The following is a 13,410-nucleotide window of genomic DNA, read 5'->3' on the forward strand; positions in this document are numbered from 1 at the left end:
ATATATAAATCCCCTACATGTAGCCAAATCCATTGTCCTAGTACCTCGAAACCTTTCTGTAGAGTACCTAGAAAGCCTGTTAAGTGATTTTTCTCAATCAGTTAGCAAGAGGGGATCCTGGGTTTGCCTATAGCTTCTTGCTGGAGTCCCTGATGCTTTCGGGGAGACTATTGAGGGTGTTGAGTTTCTGGTAGTGCACTCATTGACTTTCAAATTTCTCAGGTAATAGCTATTTCTATGTTTAAATTTCTTCTGAAAGAACATCTGTCCAGTTCTGCAGGGATACATCCCCATGGTTCCATATAGCTGGAGAAATTTTCCACTCAGGGCTAATGGCAGCCATGATGGTCGACACAAAACCTTCCTGGAAACATATATGTTCCTCCTAAAGGTAACCAGAAGGTAAACTCCTTCTGGTTACTGCATATTCAGATGTAGGAAACAGACCCTTCTTTGCAGGTCTTATATGAATATAACGATTTATTTAGCACAACCTTCAAATATAACATGATGTGCATACGATTTCATGTATTACTCAGATTCTAATGTATTATCCAAGGCAATGCTCTCAAATTTTTTTCTTCAGGTCATGAGTAGGGTTATTGGCTACGCTCGGGTCCACTACCCCATCATTTAGCTAACTAACCTTCCCCTTTTCCTCTCCCAATAACCACACACAGTCACTGCTTGGATTAAATCGGCCACAGCAGCCGTCTTTTATTAAATAATATAAATAACATGAATAAACATAACACTTGATATAACAATGACATATATATATAAATATATACATGTCTAACTGACGAGGGAGGTCCTAGAAGCCGCCTAACTGCACCTTAAACGACCACAAACCACCACGGCAATTCCATCTTGCCCCCAGCCGCGTACCACAAGCTCGGGGACACCAACTGACGGACGCCATACCAAGCCAACCAGGTGCCCCAACTCTGAGAGTCCAGCCCCACCATTGAGGCCCTCTCATTCACCGTTACCATCCAGTAGCCCCAGCTTCTATGACCTCCCCCCGCCACGACTGCTGCGACAAACGCAACACTTAAAGACACACTCCGTCCACCACCCCCAGTCAAATTATTATATATATATATTTTTTTTTTTTTTATACCTTTATTTATTTAGAAAATACACCTATTTTATTTTATTACTTTTTCCTATATGCATCCCTCTATAATATACCGTTGCCGCCCTGAAACATCCCAGTACACACTACGGGAGGGAGGGAGGGAGATGCTGCCTCTCTGCTCCTAAAATGGCGGGCGCTGACCTGCCTCACCACTACTACAGCCTGCCGCTTCCCGCCCCTTCCTAGCTCCTCCCCCCTTTCCCTGCACTCATCCACTTAACCCTTACCTTCCCTGACCCTTGCTCACAAAACCCCTCATGCCGGCCTCCCCTGAAGCGTGCCGCTTCGTACGGCCTCACTTGAGTAGGGTTATTGGCTACGCTCGGGTCCACTACCCCATCATTTAGCTAACTAACCTTCCCCTTTTCCTCTCCCAATAACCACACACAGCCACTGCTTGGATTAAATCGGCCACAGCAGCCGTCTTTTATTAAATAATATAAATAACATGAATAAACATAACACTTGATATAACAATGACATATATATATAAATATATACATGTCTAACTGACGAGGGAGGTCCTAGAAGCCGCCTAACTGCACCTTAAACGACCACAAACCACCACGGCAATTCCATCTTGCCCCCAGCCGCGTACCACAAGCTCGGGGACACCAACTGACGGACGCCATACCAAGCCAACCAGGTGCCCCAACTCTGAGAGTCCAGCCCCACCATTGAGGCCCTCTCATTCACCGTTACCATCCAGTAGCCCCAGCTTCTATGACCTCCCCCCGCCAACAACGCGCAGCTTGACAGCCCTTAAGCTCGCGCGTTCCGCCACACCCGGATGGCTGTTTCGATACCTCCCTGTAAGTCCAGTGACCACAAATCAATGCCCACCGCATTGAGGTGGACTCCATCCTGTCTCCAAAAACCTCCTGTTCCTGCTTCCAACTCGGGGTGCCTCACCACCACCGCCCCATGTTTGGCACAGAACCGCCCAATCACCCTGTTCAGCTTAATCCTAGCCTTATTCAGCCTTTCAACCGATCTCGCCTCCCTCCAGACCTTCCTGGGGACAATGTCCGACCACACAGTGACAACTGACGGGAAGAGGGACCACAAACGCAAAAAATCAAAACGAATATCCCTGATCAACTCTCTGCAAGGTCGGACCCCTAGGTCATTTCCCCCAACATGCAACACCAAGATATCCGGGACTCTATCTAACCTGGCTTGCCGATGAACCTCCTGCAAAACACTACCCCACGCCATACCTCTGCGTCCGATCCATCTCACTATGGCTGTCCCCCGATCAAACCCCAGCTGCCGCCCATTCTGCCGAACATCCGCTCGTAATGCCCCCCAGAACACGAACGAATGGCCCAGGATCCAAACTAATAACGGGGCACCACCTGAAAAAAGAACGAGACAAACTTGGTTAGACACAGCCTTAAACTGCCCCTAAACGCACATACAGCCGAAAACGCTCCGACTCCCACCTCCCAATACGCTTAATCACTTCATCTCGCACCCCCAAGCGAGCAGCCTCCGTGGCAGCACCTATCCTGAAGGAATGACCCGTAAACTTGCCAGAGTCCATTCCTAGATTACGCAAACATTTCTTGAATACCGCTATAAATTGAAATCGCGATAAAAAGGAGCCATCCTCGTGTCTGAGAACCGGCCTGCCGCGACCCCTGCCCTTGCTTGAAAATCCTGCAAACACCGTACTGGACACAATAGACATCCCGGCACCTCAAACAATGAGACTAAATGACCCCTCCCCTCCTGATCCGTCTTTGAAAATCTCAGATAAATCACCACCCTGTCGTCATATAACGTTACATCCTCGCTCCTCAGACCCCCTTCCCGCCGCACACTTGCACACACTAACTCCCCTAAACGAAAGGCTCCGAAAAAAGCCAGAGCAAAGGCTAGTCTAAATAAGCTCACCTCCCAAGCCGAGCGACACACTCCAGCTACCTGCTCCCCTAACTGTAACAATAACGAAAAGGACACCGGTAGGCGGGAATCTTTGACACGCTGAAACCTTCTATAACCCTTCAAAATTTGACGGACCAAAAAGGACTTAGTAATGTCCGGGGAATTCCGCAACTTGAATCCGAAAGCCAAGCCCGCCATGCAACCATTGATCTTGGCAACCGACCAACCTAGATCCTTCACGTGGCCAATGAACAGTAACAACGGAATTTCCCCGTCCAGTACCTCGACCCCCAGGTCATTACACCACTGCTGCCACCTACTCCAAGCCCTATCGTACATCCTCCACGTGCCTTCACTCAATGATGCCTGCAACAGACAAGCTACGGTACCTCCAGGATCTCCCACAACGACTCTGGACACACCAATCCGACCTGACTCGCCTCCGGGGCCAGCTGGCGAAACCGCTCCCACTGAAAACGAGAAAGTGCGTCAGCTATACAGTTAGAGGAACCAGGCACATGCACTGCAAACACCCAAGCATTAAGGGACAAGCACCGGAGAACCAACTGCTGCAACAGGCAAATAACTGGGGGGGAAGAGGCCGTTACACTGTTGATGGCTTGCACAACTCCCAAGTTGTCACAATGGAAACGAACCTTCTTGTGCCGAAACTTCTCCCCCCAGAGCGTGACTGCCAACACAATGGGGAAGAGTTCCAACAATGCCACGTTTCTTACCCACCCTGTTTCGTACCCAGGACTCAGGCCACCGACCCGCACACCACTGCCCTTCACAGTACGCCCCAAAACCCGCTCCACCCGCAGCATCCGTAAACAATTCGAAATCAAACGCATCAACCACCCCCCCCATAACTAATGCTCTGCCATTAAACTGTTTTAAAAAGGAATCCCAAACTTTCAAATCCCCTTTCAACTCACTGCCTAGTCTAATAAAATGGTGAGGAGACACCACCCCTCCTGTCGCCGAAGCCAACCTCCTACTAAAAATGCGGCCCATTGGTAGGATTCTGCATGCAAAGTTCAATTTGCCCAACAAAGACTGCAGGTCCCGCAGACGAATCTTCTTTGCTCTCAATGCCGCCGCCACCCCTGTTCTTAACTCTGACACTTTGTCTACTGGTAGCCTACACTCCATCCGCTGTGTATCGATGACGATACCCAAAAAGCTTAGCTCAGTAGCCGGCCCCACCGTTTTGCCTACTGCTAACGGGACTCCGAAACCCTCAAAAACAGACTGTAATGTGGATAACAACAACGAACAAACCCTAGATCCCCCCGGCCCCAAACACAGGAAATCATCCAAATAATGAATGACAGAGTGACAACCTGATTCCTGAACCACCACCCACTCCAGAAAAGAACTGAAACGCTCAAAATATGCACACGATATTGAACAGCCCATTGGCAAACACCTATCCACAAAATAAGCGCCATTCCAAAAACAACCCAGTAAATACAAACTATCCGGGTGAACTGGCAACAACCGAAATGCCGCTTCAATGTCACATTTTGCCAACAGGGTACCCGGACCCAGCTTCCTTACCCATTCCACAGCCGCATCAAAGGAAGCATAAACCACAGAACAAAGTTCCGGGTCAATGCCCTCATTGACCGACGCACCCTTAGGGAATGATAAATGGTGGATGAGCCTAAATTTATTAGGCTCCTTCTTAGGGATCAAACCCAAAGGGGAAACTCGCAAGTTACTGATGGGTGATGTAACAAACGGCCCATCCATCCTCCCTAGGGAAACCTCTTTAGCTAACTTTCCTGTCACTATGTCCGGGAACTGCAATGCCGAGCGCAAATTCTTCCGCTTCTCTAAGACTGGTAACGGGTGCGAAGGTATATGAAAACCGAACTTAAACCCCGAATACAAAAATCCAGCTAACTCCTGGTTCGGATATCTATTTAGATGCCCCACCATCCTTTCCACTCGCACTGGGGTCTGCCCCTTTTGCAAAACTATCCCCTCCCCTTTGCCTACCCCCTCTAAAACATCTGCTAGCCCCATGGCCCCCGCCACACACGGAACATTCGTGCCTAAATTTGCATTTTTGGCCGAATTTGCAACTTCCCTCATTGAAAAGGAAGCAGTATCCTCTTCCAACTGGGGGCGGCCCTGTACCTTGCTGTACCCCAACCCCTGACTCACTCCGAAAGGACTGACCACTCCTACCTGGCGCTGTCACCCTCATCCATAAAGCAATGTCCTTATGGTCCCATCTCATATTAGGACGGACCGCTTTCCTCTGACGAAACTGCTCGTCATACCGTAACCACCCGGAACCCCCATACACTCTATAGGCCTCCCCAATAGCATCCAGATAGCAAAATAAAGGGGAACAGCATTCCGGACTCTTCTCCCCAATCACACTTGCTAAAATAGCAAAGGCCTGCAGCCAATTACTAAAAGACCTAGGGATAAGGCGATAGCGACGCTTATCATCATCCTCCTTTCTTACTCCGTCCTTTTTTACCACATCAAGGTTGAACCGCTCCAACGGAAGCAGCGAAAAAATTTCTATATACTCCCCCTTCCAAATTTTCTCACGCACCTCCGTTTTCAAATGCGCTCCCAGGGGACCCTCAAAGCAGACATACACCTCCCCTTTCGCGGCGTCATCTAATCTGGGCCTATCCTCCTCACCTCCCGCCTGCGTCTGCACTGACACTGATTCGGCTACACCTGTGCTATTGGCCACTGCTACATTACTATTGTTAGGGGTCGCCGGTACATTGCTATTTTCTGCCCCCAACCCCCACGCTGCTAAGGGGGTAGCCCCCATTGCCCCCCTATCCTGACTAACTCCAGCTAAACCACACAGCAAGCGCCCCAAACCACCGATAATAGCACTATTGCTCCCACCCGCCCCAGGCGCCACATTAAATAGAGATAACAGTGTTCCCAGTGATGTCTCACCTAGCTGCCCGGGTGCTGTGAACCCGGCAGCCGCAGGTCCTGATTCCTGACGTACGACTCCTGGATCCGCGACGTTCCTCTGGTGGGTACTTGCGCTGTTCGCCGGCAGCACCCCAGCCGGATCACTGCTGGGTGCGTTAGGAATGGCTCTGGGACGCCCTCTGTCTTCAACGGTGTCAGGACCAGTAGCAAACTGTCCGCCCTCAGGAAATGGCCTGCGCAACTCCCTGTCCTCCATATAAGCATCTGCGCGCCTGTCTTCATGCCCAAGAGGCCTGCTCTGGGGCGGGGAGCCGTCCAGAACAGCCTCGTCCTCCTCCTCTGAAAGAAGCGCATCATGGCGAGGCCTGCGCCCGTCCCCGGCACCTACAGGCGCAGCCTCGTGTGCCACTGAAAGGGGCCCATCCTGTAAGAGCCTGCGCCGGGCCGCCCTGGCCGACCGCGCAGCCCCGCTGCTGCCTCTGCTGCCACTACCTCTCCCACGCTGAGCAGGCCTCCCACTCCTGGGGACAGGAGGGGATCCTGCAGAACCAGGTCCTGACTCCCTTGTAGCTGAAGTGGTGGGCTGAGGGGGAGGCCCCACAGCCTCTGGAGGGTCCCGCCGGACATATGGATTCCTCCCACGCCGGGAGGCCGCAGTAGCCTTAGAATGCTCCCGGCGTGGAGGGTCCCTTGTGGGGCTCCTGACACGGCGCCGGACCCGGGGGGGTAAATCAGGGCTCAGGCGCGCCGGCGGCCGTGCCCGCCGCGACCGTGTAGCTGCTGGAGTAGGGCCAGACGTACCCACCTCCGCCCCCCTTAGCAATGCAGTCACCTGCTCCTCCAGCCAGTCGCTGCCCCTGGTGTCCGCTGCTTCCCTCAAGTGCCGCAGCATCACCTCCACAGCTTCTGCCATTGCTGTCTCTGATGCTGCCGTTCAGAAGATGCTGCCTCTCTGCTCCTAAAATGGCGGGCGCTGACCTGCCTCACCACTACTACAGCCTGCCGCTTCCCGCCCCTTCCTAGCTCCTCCCCCCTTTCCCTGCACTCATCCACTTAACCCTTACCTTCCCTGACCCTTGCTCACAAAACCCCTCATGCCGGCCTCCCCTGAAGCGTGCCGCTTCGTACGGCCTCACTTTAAATATACATTGTGGGAATCCAACTGCCTGTTTTATTCCCATTACCCAAGGCGGAGCAGCGAAAGCAGATTTTGTAACTTCCTTTCATTTCAATAGGTTGATAGTGGACATTATATATGTGGATCCACTATCCTCTAAAAATTTTTCCTATAACCTCCAGATCAATGGGTGAGGGAAATCACACTGATCAACTTATCCTACTAACAGGGTTAGGCAGGGTGCTGAATCTCCTTAAAGAGACCAAGATTCTCCATACCATAGAGTACTTCCAGTAAGTCTCCATACAGGACTAGTCTCTTTAACTCGATTCAGCACCCTGCCTAAGCCACATCCAAGGCCTCGCACCCACACATGAGGGGCAAGCACAGTGAAACAGCTGTCTACGGATGGATATCTGGCTTAGCTATATTCTTTTGTCAAATCCCAAAGCTTGTTGGTAAGTTGGATCCTGTCTCATAGGGAGCCCCTTCCAACAGGTGACGACGGCGAGATGGTTCTCTTTCTTAGAAAATACGTCTTTGCCTCTACTAACAGGTCGTAAAACACTCTAGAGGAAAAAACTCTGACAACCAGACAAAAACATGTGAAATCCTTGACAACCTCACAGAGAAGAACAGCTCAATCAATTCAGTCTACCGGTGATCTTTTTATTTTGGGTACTTTTTAGCTATTTTCTTTATTCTGTTCAAGACATAATATCACAACTCGAGAAATATAACTCTATTTTCCAGTATTTTCATGCAGGTTTGTGAGCAGAGTTCTCAAGGTAAATTAGCTTGAACCTTACTTTGCCACAGTGCTTTTAGACCTGCAGTACAAATAGGATTTGGCCTGAAAGCTAGTAATATGACTTTGTTACTTCAAAATGAGAGGGCAGGAGATGTCACGGGGCATTTTGCCGCTCTCAGACTTTTAATAAAGCTACTTTGATTCCATGTGATGCAGTGCCTGAACCCAGGTGAAGAATGCATGCTCCAGTGTAGGACTCCCTTTAATCAAAAAGGTCACAATGTGAGCACAAAATATTAACAGTAACCTTAGAAACAGGTAAATGGCAGGCAATGATGAGCTGCTTGCAAAGGCGGCTACATTGCTAACTTGCATGGGCAGTAAAACACGGCATAGTCATACATTGCTCATCCCACAATCATTAGGAACATTTCCAAGGCGGTGAGCATCAGCCACAAATCACTCTTCTTCAGCTCTTGACACGCCGTAGTTTTTTTTTTTTTTCTCCTTCAGGTACATGCATGAAGCAGGCCATTAAAATGGAGCTAACTAAATCATTTAGGCGGGAGGGAGGCTCTCTGTTTTCTATCTTGATGGAATGATTAGCAATATAAAATCACGGTGTAGGCACAGAGTGACACATCAGAAACTTCTTATATTTCTCTATTATACATAATGGCAATTGAAGAGCACATCAAAAACTTTTACAACCAAAGCCTTTTGTGTTATTGATTGCAAGGCTTCCCAGATAAGTCCCATCACATTAACACACTTGACAGGTTGCTTAATTCTGTTGCCTAAATTGTTTGTCGTAGGCTGAGAGCATGGACCGCGTGCCATGTAGACACTGCAGTTTGTATTATAAGGGTGAATGGAGACAGGTAAGACAATTGCTGAGTGGTTAGCGATCCTGCTCTTTTGCCATTGATCCATGACATAGATAGATGTGACAACTGGCTCTCAGAACTTGGGTAAGTAGAGGACACAGTCAGATGTAACATCATTTAGGCTGTGGAGGAAACGTGTTTTCTGGGATCAGGAATAATAAGGCTAAAAGTAAGGAGATGCCAGAAAAATAAAAGGTAGCAATGCTCATCTGATAAATCAAATGCCGCCCCAGCCCTGCTTTACTGGTTCCTCCCTGCACTGTTGATTTTCCTATATTGGTGACATACTGTAAATCCATGTAACCTTATATATATCAGGGGGTTGACATAATTGATGACATAATTGTTCCTAATGACAAATCTGATAGCCTCTTTGGAGGGCTTGAGTACGCAACAGTTGTCTCTGATGAGCTGCCACTGCCTGACTTTGAAACAATACATGCTCTCTGCTGAGGTGTTCAGGTGCATGATAAAATCTCCAGCATATGTAAGGTGGAATTCTAGTTAGTTGGAACGCCAAGTATCAATCAATCCAATGGCAGACCTTTCTGTCACTGCAGGTCCAGAAGGGAGTTCCTTGCCATGTAAGAATGGCTGAAATGTGAGGACAGTCTCCTGCACATGGCCAGAACCTTCTGCAAGCCACGGTACTTTTTCAAAAACCATTGCGCCACTTAATTTATCATGTGCGCTATGCAGGGAGCATGTGTTATTTCCTCCAAATGCAATGAGGCCACAATGTTTCTGCCATTGTCGCTGACCACCTTGCCCAGATGGAGTTGGCGGAAAGATAACCTGTTTGCTGCTTGATGCAATTTAGCAGCTGATCTCCTATATGACCACTCCGGTCTAGGCTCATCAACTCTAACACAGCATGGCAACGCTATACTTTATACACATGATAGGAGGGAGGTGGAGTGGGAGCAATGCTCTATCTGTTTCTGTTGGGAATGGGAGGATGTCCATTGAGGAGGACGTGAAGCAGGTGGAGAAGCACCTGGTGGGAACTAGACAGACACAAACGTGGAGGTTTCAATAGCACCTGGCCTTGTTGTTGCGGTGCTGTGTTGCCTCTGCCAAACAAAATATTGACCCAGTGGGCCATAAAAGACATGTAATGTCCATCCCCATAACAGCTTAGCTGCTCCAGGTGTCCACAGTAGTGTTCAACTTGCCACACAATGATGGTAGCCAGTGGCCTGCAAGTTGCCACACAGTAAAAATTGCAAGGAGAGGCGCACATTCTATGCCATGTGGATTTTTTGAGAAATAATGACAGCTAGGTATCTTCCATTGAGGCCAAGAACAGGTCATCAGTTCCCTAAAGGCAACAGAAACCACTGAGTGGTACGACTCAGCAACTGCACCTCCAGCAACTTGGCTACTGTAGGTGGGAGTTAAACTTGCACATCATCAGAGTGCTGGGTGTGCATAGTTTTTTTCCTAGCCACACATTCCATTATGGATGGCAGACGATGGAGAAGGGCAGGAGGAAGAGGAGTCTGATCAGGGGAACTGATGGTGATGATGACAAGTGCACTGTACTGCATGTGAATGTGGCCTGGATGCTGCAAAGCAGAATGGAATAATGAGATCCGTCTTGTTCTAATTGATGCTGGCCATTTCTATTTTCCCACTGGATCTGGTAGTGTCACTTCATGTGCTGCAATAAACCAGTGGTGCCTATGTTCAGCTCTATTTCCATCCTGCAGATGTTGCATATGGCAGTGCCTGTGTCTACTGGCACTGTGGAGAATAACTGCCATACAGGAGATACTCGCACAGAGCTACAGACAGCTGAGCTTGGCCTAGGACTGGCACATTTTGAGTCTGCACTCACAGTATCAGCGGTACTATCAGCACCTCGATCCAAATTTCAGGAAAAATTCAATTAGTCACAAAGCCGAATTTTCTCACGCTTCGTAACTAATAAATTTTTCCTGAAATAGCTGTAAAAAACACATAATCACCTCATTCATTTGCTTGCGGAGAGGCAATCGCTGCCATCTTGAATGAAGATGCGCCAAATCACGTCATCACATCAGTGCGCGTGAGATTTGGCATATTTTCTTCAATCAGGATGGCTGCAATAGCCTCTCCGCCAGCAAATGGATAAGGTGAGTATTTTTTTTGTTTTTAACCCCTGATTAACCCCTGAAAGTCCCCAATGTTACTGTCAGATGCAACAATCAGCGTTGAATGCAGAATCTGATGGGTTCAATGACAGGGGCAGAGCGATCGCTGATCCCCATCATTGCGCCCGTTACATACAATGGAATGCGATTCATGGCAAGGTAATTCATAACAAAGCAGCCAAATCTTTTTTCTCTAAAATTGTTCTCTCTAAATCATCATTAGTTTCCAAGCTAACCGCAGCAAAAGCAGATCTGGCCATGGCTGGTCTTTTGGAGGTTTGGCCATATGTTTCCTCTGCTCTTTATTGCCAATGTGTTCACCAGTCATCAACAGGGAGACTCTCCTGACTATCTGCAATAGTGCGTGGTGGAGTTTTGTTGCCTTTCCTTAGTAAAAAAAAAAAAAAAAGAACGTGCCACTGAAAGGCTTCTTTGGGGTTGCAAGAAGGAGGAACAGGAGGAATACACTGCCCCCTTACTCAAATGTATGGTGTCAGACTCAGAGGTGACATCAACATCAGGATGACTGAGAGAAGTAGTGAGCCATATAGTCCACAATGTCATGCTCTTTGTCCTCAATAATAATGTGGCACCTACCCGAGGCAAGTGAGAACTGTAGCCTGTTGCTGCTGCTGCTACTACTATTACTGGCTGGGTGGTTGGTGCTTCTATTGCAGTTGTCATTACTACAGCCACCCACATTCTGACTCTTGGATGATGAGATATGGGCGTTTCATTTTCCACTCTTCCATTTACCAGACATTTTATTATGAGGCCTCTAAATGAAAAGTAACAGGTTTGGTACACAGATCATTAAGTTTTTTTTCCCAGATTTGAAATGACAGACAGGGGCGCAATTAAATATCCCTCTCCTTCTGTGAACACATTGCACACTGGTATAGACAATTTACAATGGTATATTTACGCCGTGCAAGGCGTTGAATTTAATGGGCATAGTAACGCAACAGTATAATGCATTGAACTGCTTTATTAACGCAACAGAATAATGCATTGAATTTAACAGACATTTTAACCTCTTTTTTTTTGGGCATCTTTGTTTTGTGCCCCCTGCTTTCCCAGAGCCATAACTTTTTATGTCTGTTCACATAGCCATATGAAGGCTTATTTTTTGCGGGACAAGTTGTACTTTCCAATGCCACCATTTATTATTGCATATGATGTAGTGGAAAGCGGGAAAAATTCCAAATGGGGTGAAATTGCAAAAAAAAAAAAAAGCAATTCCACCTCAGTTTACGGGTTTATTATTTACGACGTTCGATGTGCGATAAAACTGACTGGTTACTTTTATTCTACAGGTCAGTTCGAATCCGGTGATACCTTAAATGTGTAGTTTTTCTTGCGTTTTGATGGTTATGAAAAAAATTTAAGTGGGAAAAAAAAAACTGTTTTACTTTTTTGTCGCCATTTTATGACCCCTATAACTTTTTTGCAATTATGTGTACAAAGGGGCTCATTTTTTGCAGGCAATCTGAACTTTTCATTGATACCATTCTGTGGTGTGTATGACTTTTTGATCACTTTTCATTGAATTTTTTTGTAGAAAATGAAGCGACCAAACACGATTCTGTTTTGCTGTTTGCCATATGGGGAATATATTTTAATATTTTTATACTATGGCCATTTTCGCACATCGAGACACCCAGGATGTGTATTTTTTTTTTTTTAGTTCTTTTATTTTTATTTTGGGAAAAGGGGGTGATTTGAATATTTATTTATTTATTTTTACACCTTTTTTTTATAGTTCCCCTTGGGGAACTATAACATGCAATCATTAGATTGCTATTCCCATAGACCCCAATGCACTAGCATTGGAGTCTATGAGAAAATTGCTTGTTTCCTATGGAGCCCTATTACAGGCAAGGGCTCCATAGGAAATACTATGCAGCAGCCTCCTGTCATTCATAAAGACAGGGGCTGCTGCACACAAGCTCCGGATCCTCCGATCACCACAAGGAAGGGGGGGGGGGGGGCGGAGCACAACTGAAAGTGTGCACTTTCTGTTCAGCGTGCTCAGATGCCGTGATCAGGATTGGCCATGGCATCTGAGGGGTTAAATGTCCGCCATCAGCTTGAATGGGTCCGCAAATCCGGAGATGCGGAATGGTGCAGAATGGAAGCACAGAACCCTACGGAAGCACTACAAAAAGATAGAACATGTCCTATCTTTTTGCGGAACGGCCGGATTGCGGACCCATTAAAATGACTGGGTCCGCGATCCGCTGCGGCTGCCCCACGGACGCAGCACGACAACTGGGTGCACACGTTCGTGTGCAGGGGGCCTAATTGTAGAATACCAATTGAAAGCCCAAATTTAGGTTGTAAAGCAGAATTTACCATGGAGTAGGTTTATCATCCTACTGTGATGTTGTGTCTACCATCAGCATATAAAACAGTTTATAGCAAGTGCCCGCAGCCTGCACAATGCCTCCTCTGTGGTCATGTTTCAGTCCCTGGTCTGTTTTCTTCCGGTGCTGGATGGGAATGGTCTCAAGATCCACTGCAGTCAAAGACTGGCATCAGTGGTGACATGCTGCTTCTGGCCA

General features: G+C 47.7%; 1 protein-coding gene across 3 annotated transcripts; it reads right to left on the bottom strand.

The window, feature by feature from the left end:
- Positions 1–1,101: 1,101 nt before the first annotated feature.
- Positions 1,102–6,831, bottom strand: LOC122928713. 3 transcript variants are annotated; one of them, XM_044281852.1, is made up of 3 exons: positions 5,975–6,831; positions 3,421–3,501; positions 1,102–2,499 (listed from the first exon to the last, which is right to left on the bottom strand). In XM_044281852.1, the coding sequence occupies exons 1-3, from the start codon at positions 6,210–6,212 to the stop codon at positions 1,904–1,906; spliced, it is 915 nt and encodes a 304-aa protein (XP_044137787.1). In that variant the 5' UTR covers positions 6,213–6,831; the 3' UTR covers positions 1,102–1,903. The 3 variants fall into 3 exon arrangements, with proteins under 3 accessions (XP_044137787.1, XP_044137788.1, XP_044137786.1); XM_044281853.1 differs by lacking the exon at positions 3,421–3,501 and having other exon boundaries at positions 1,106–2,499; XM_044281851.1 differs by having other exon boundaries at positions 1,111–3,501.
- Positions 6,832–13,410: the final 6,579 nt, after the last annotated feature.

The sequence above is a fragment of the Bufo gargarizans genome, chromosome 2 (assembly GCF_014858855.1).
Source record: "Bufo gargarizans isolate SCDJY-AF-19 chromosome 2, ASM1485885v1, whole genome shotgun sequence".
Taxonomy (NCBI): domain Eukaryota; kingdom Metazoa; phylum Chordata; class Amphibia; order Anura; family Bufonidae; genus Bufo; species Bufo gargarizans.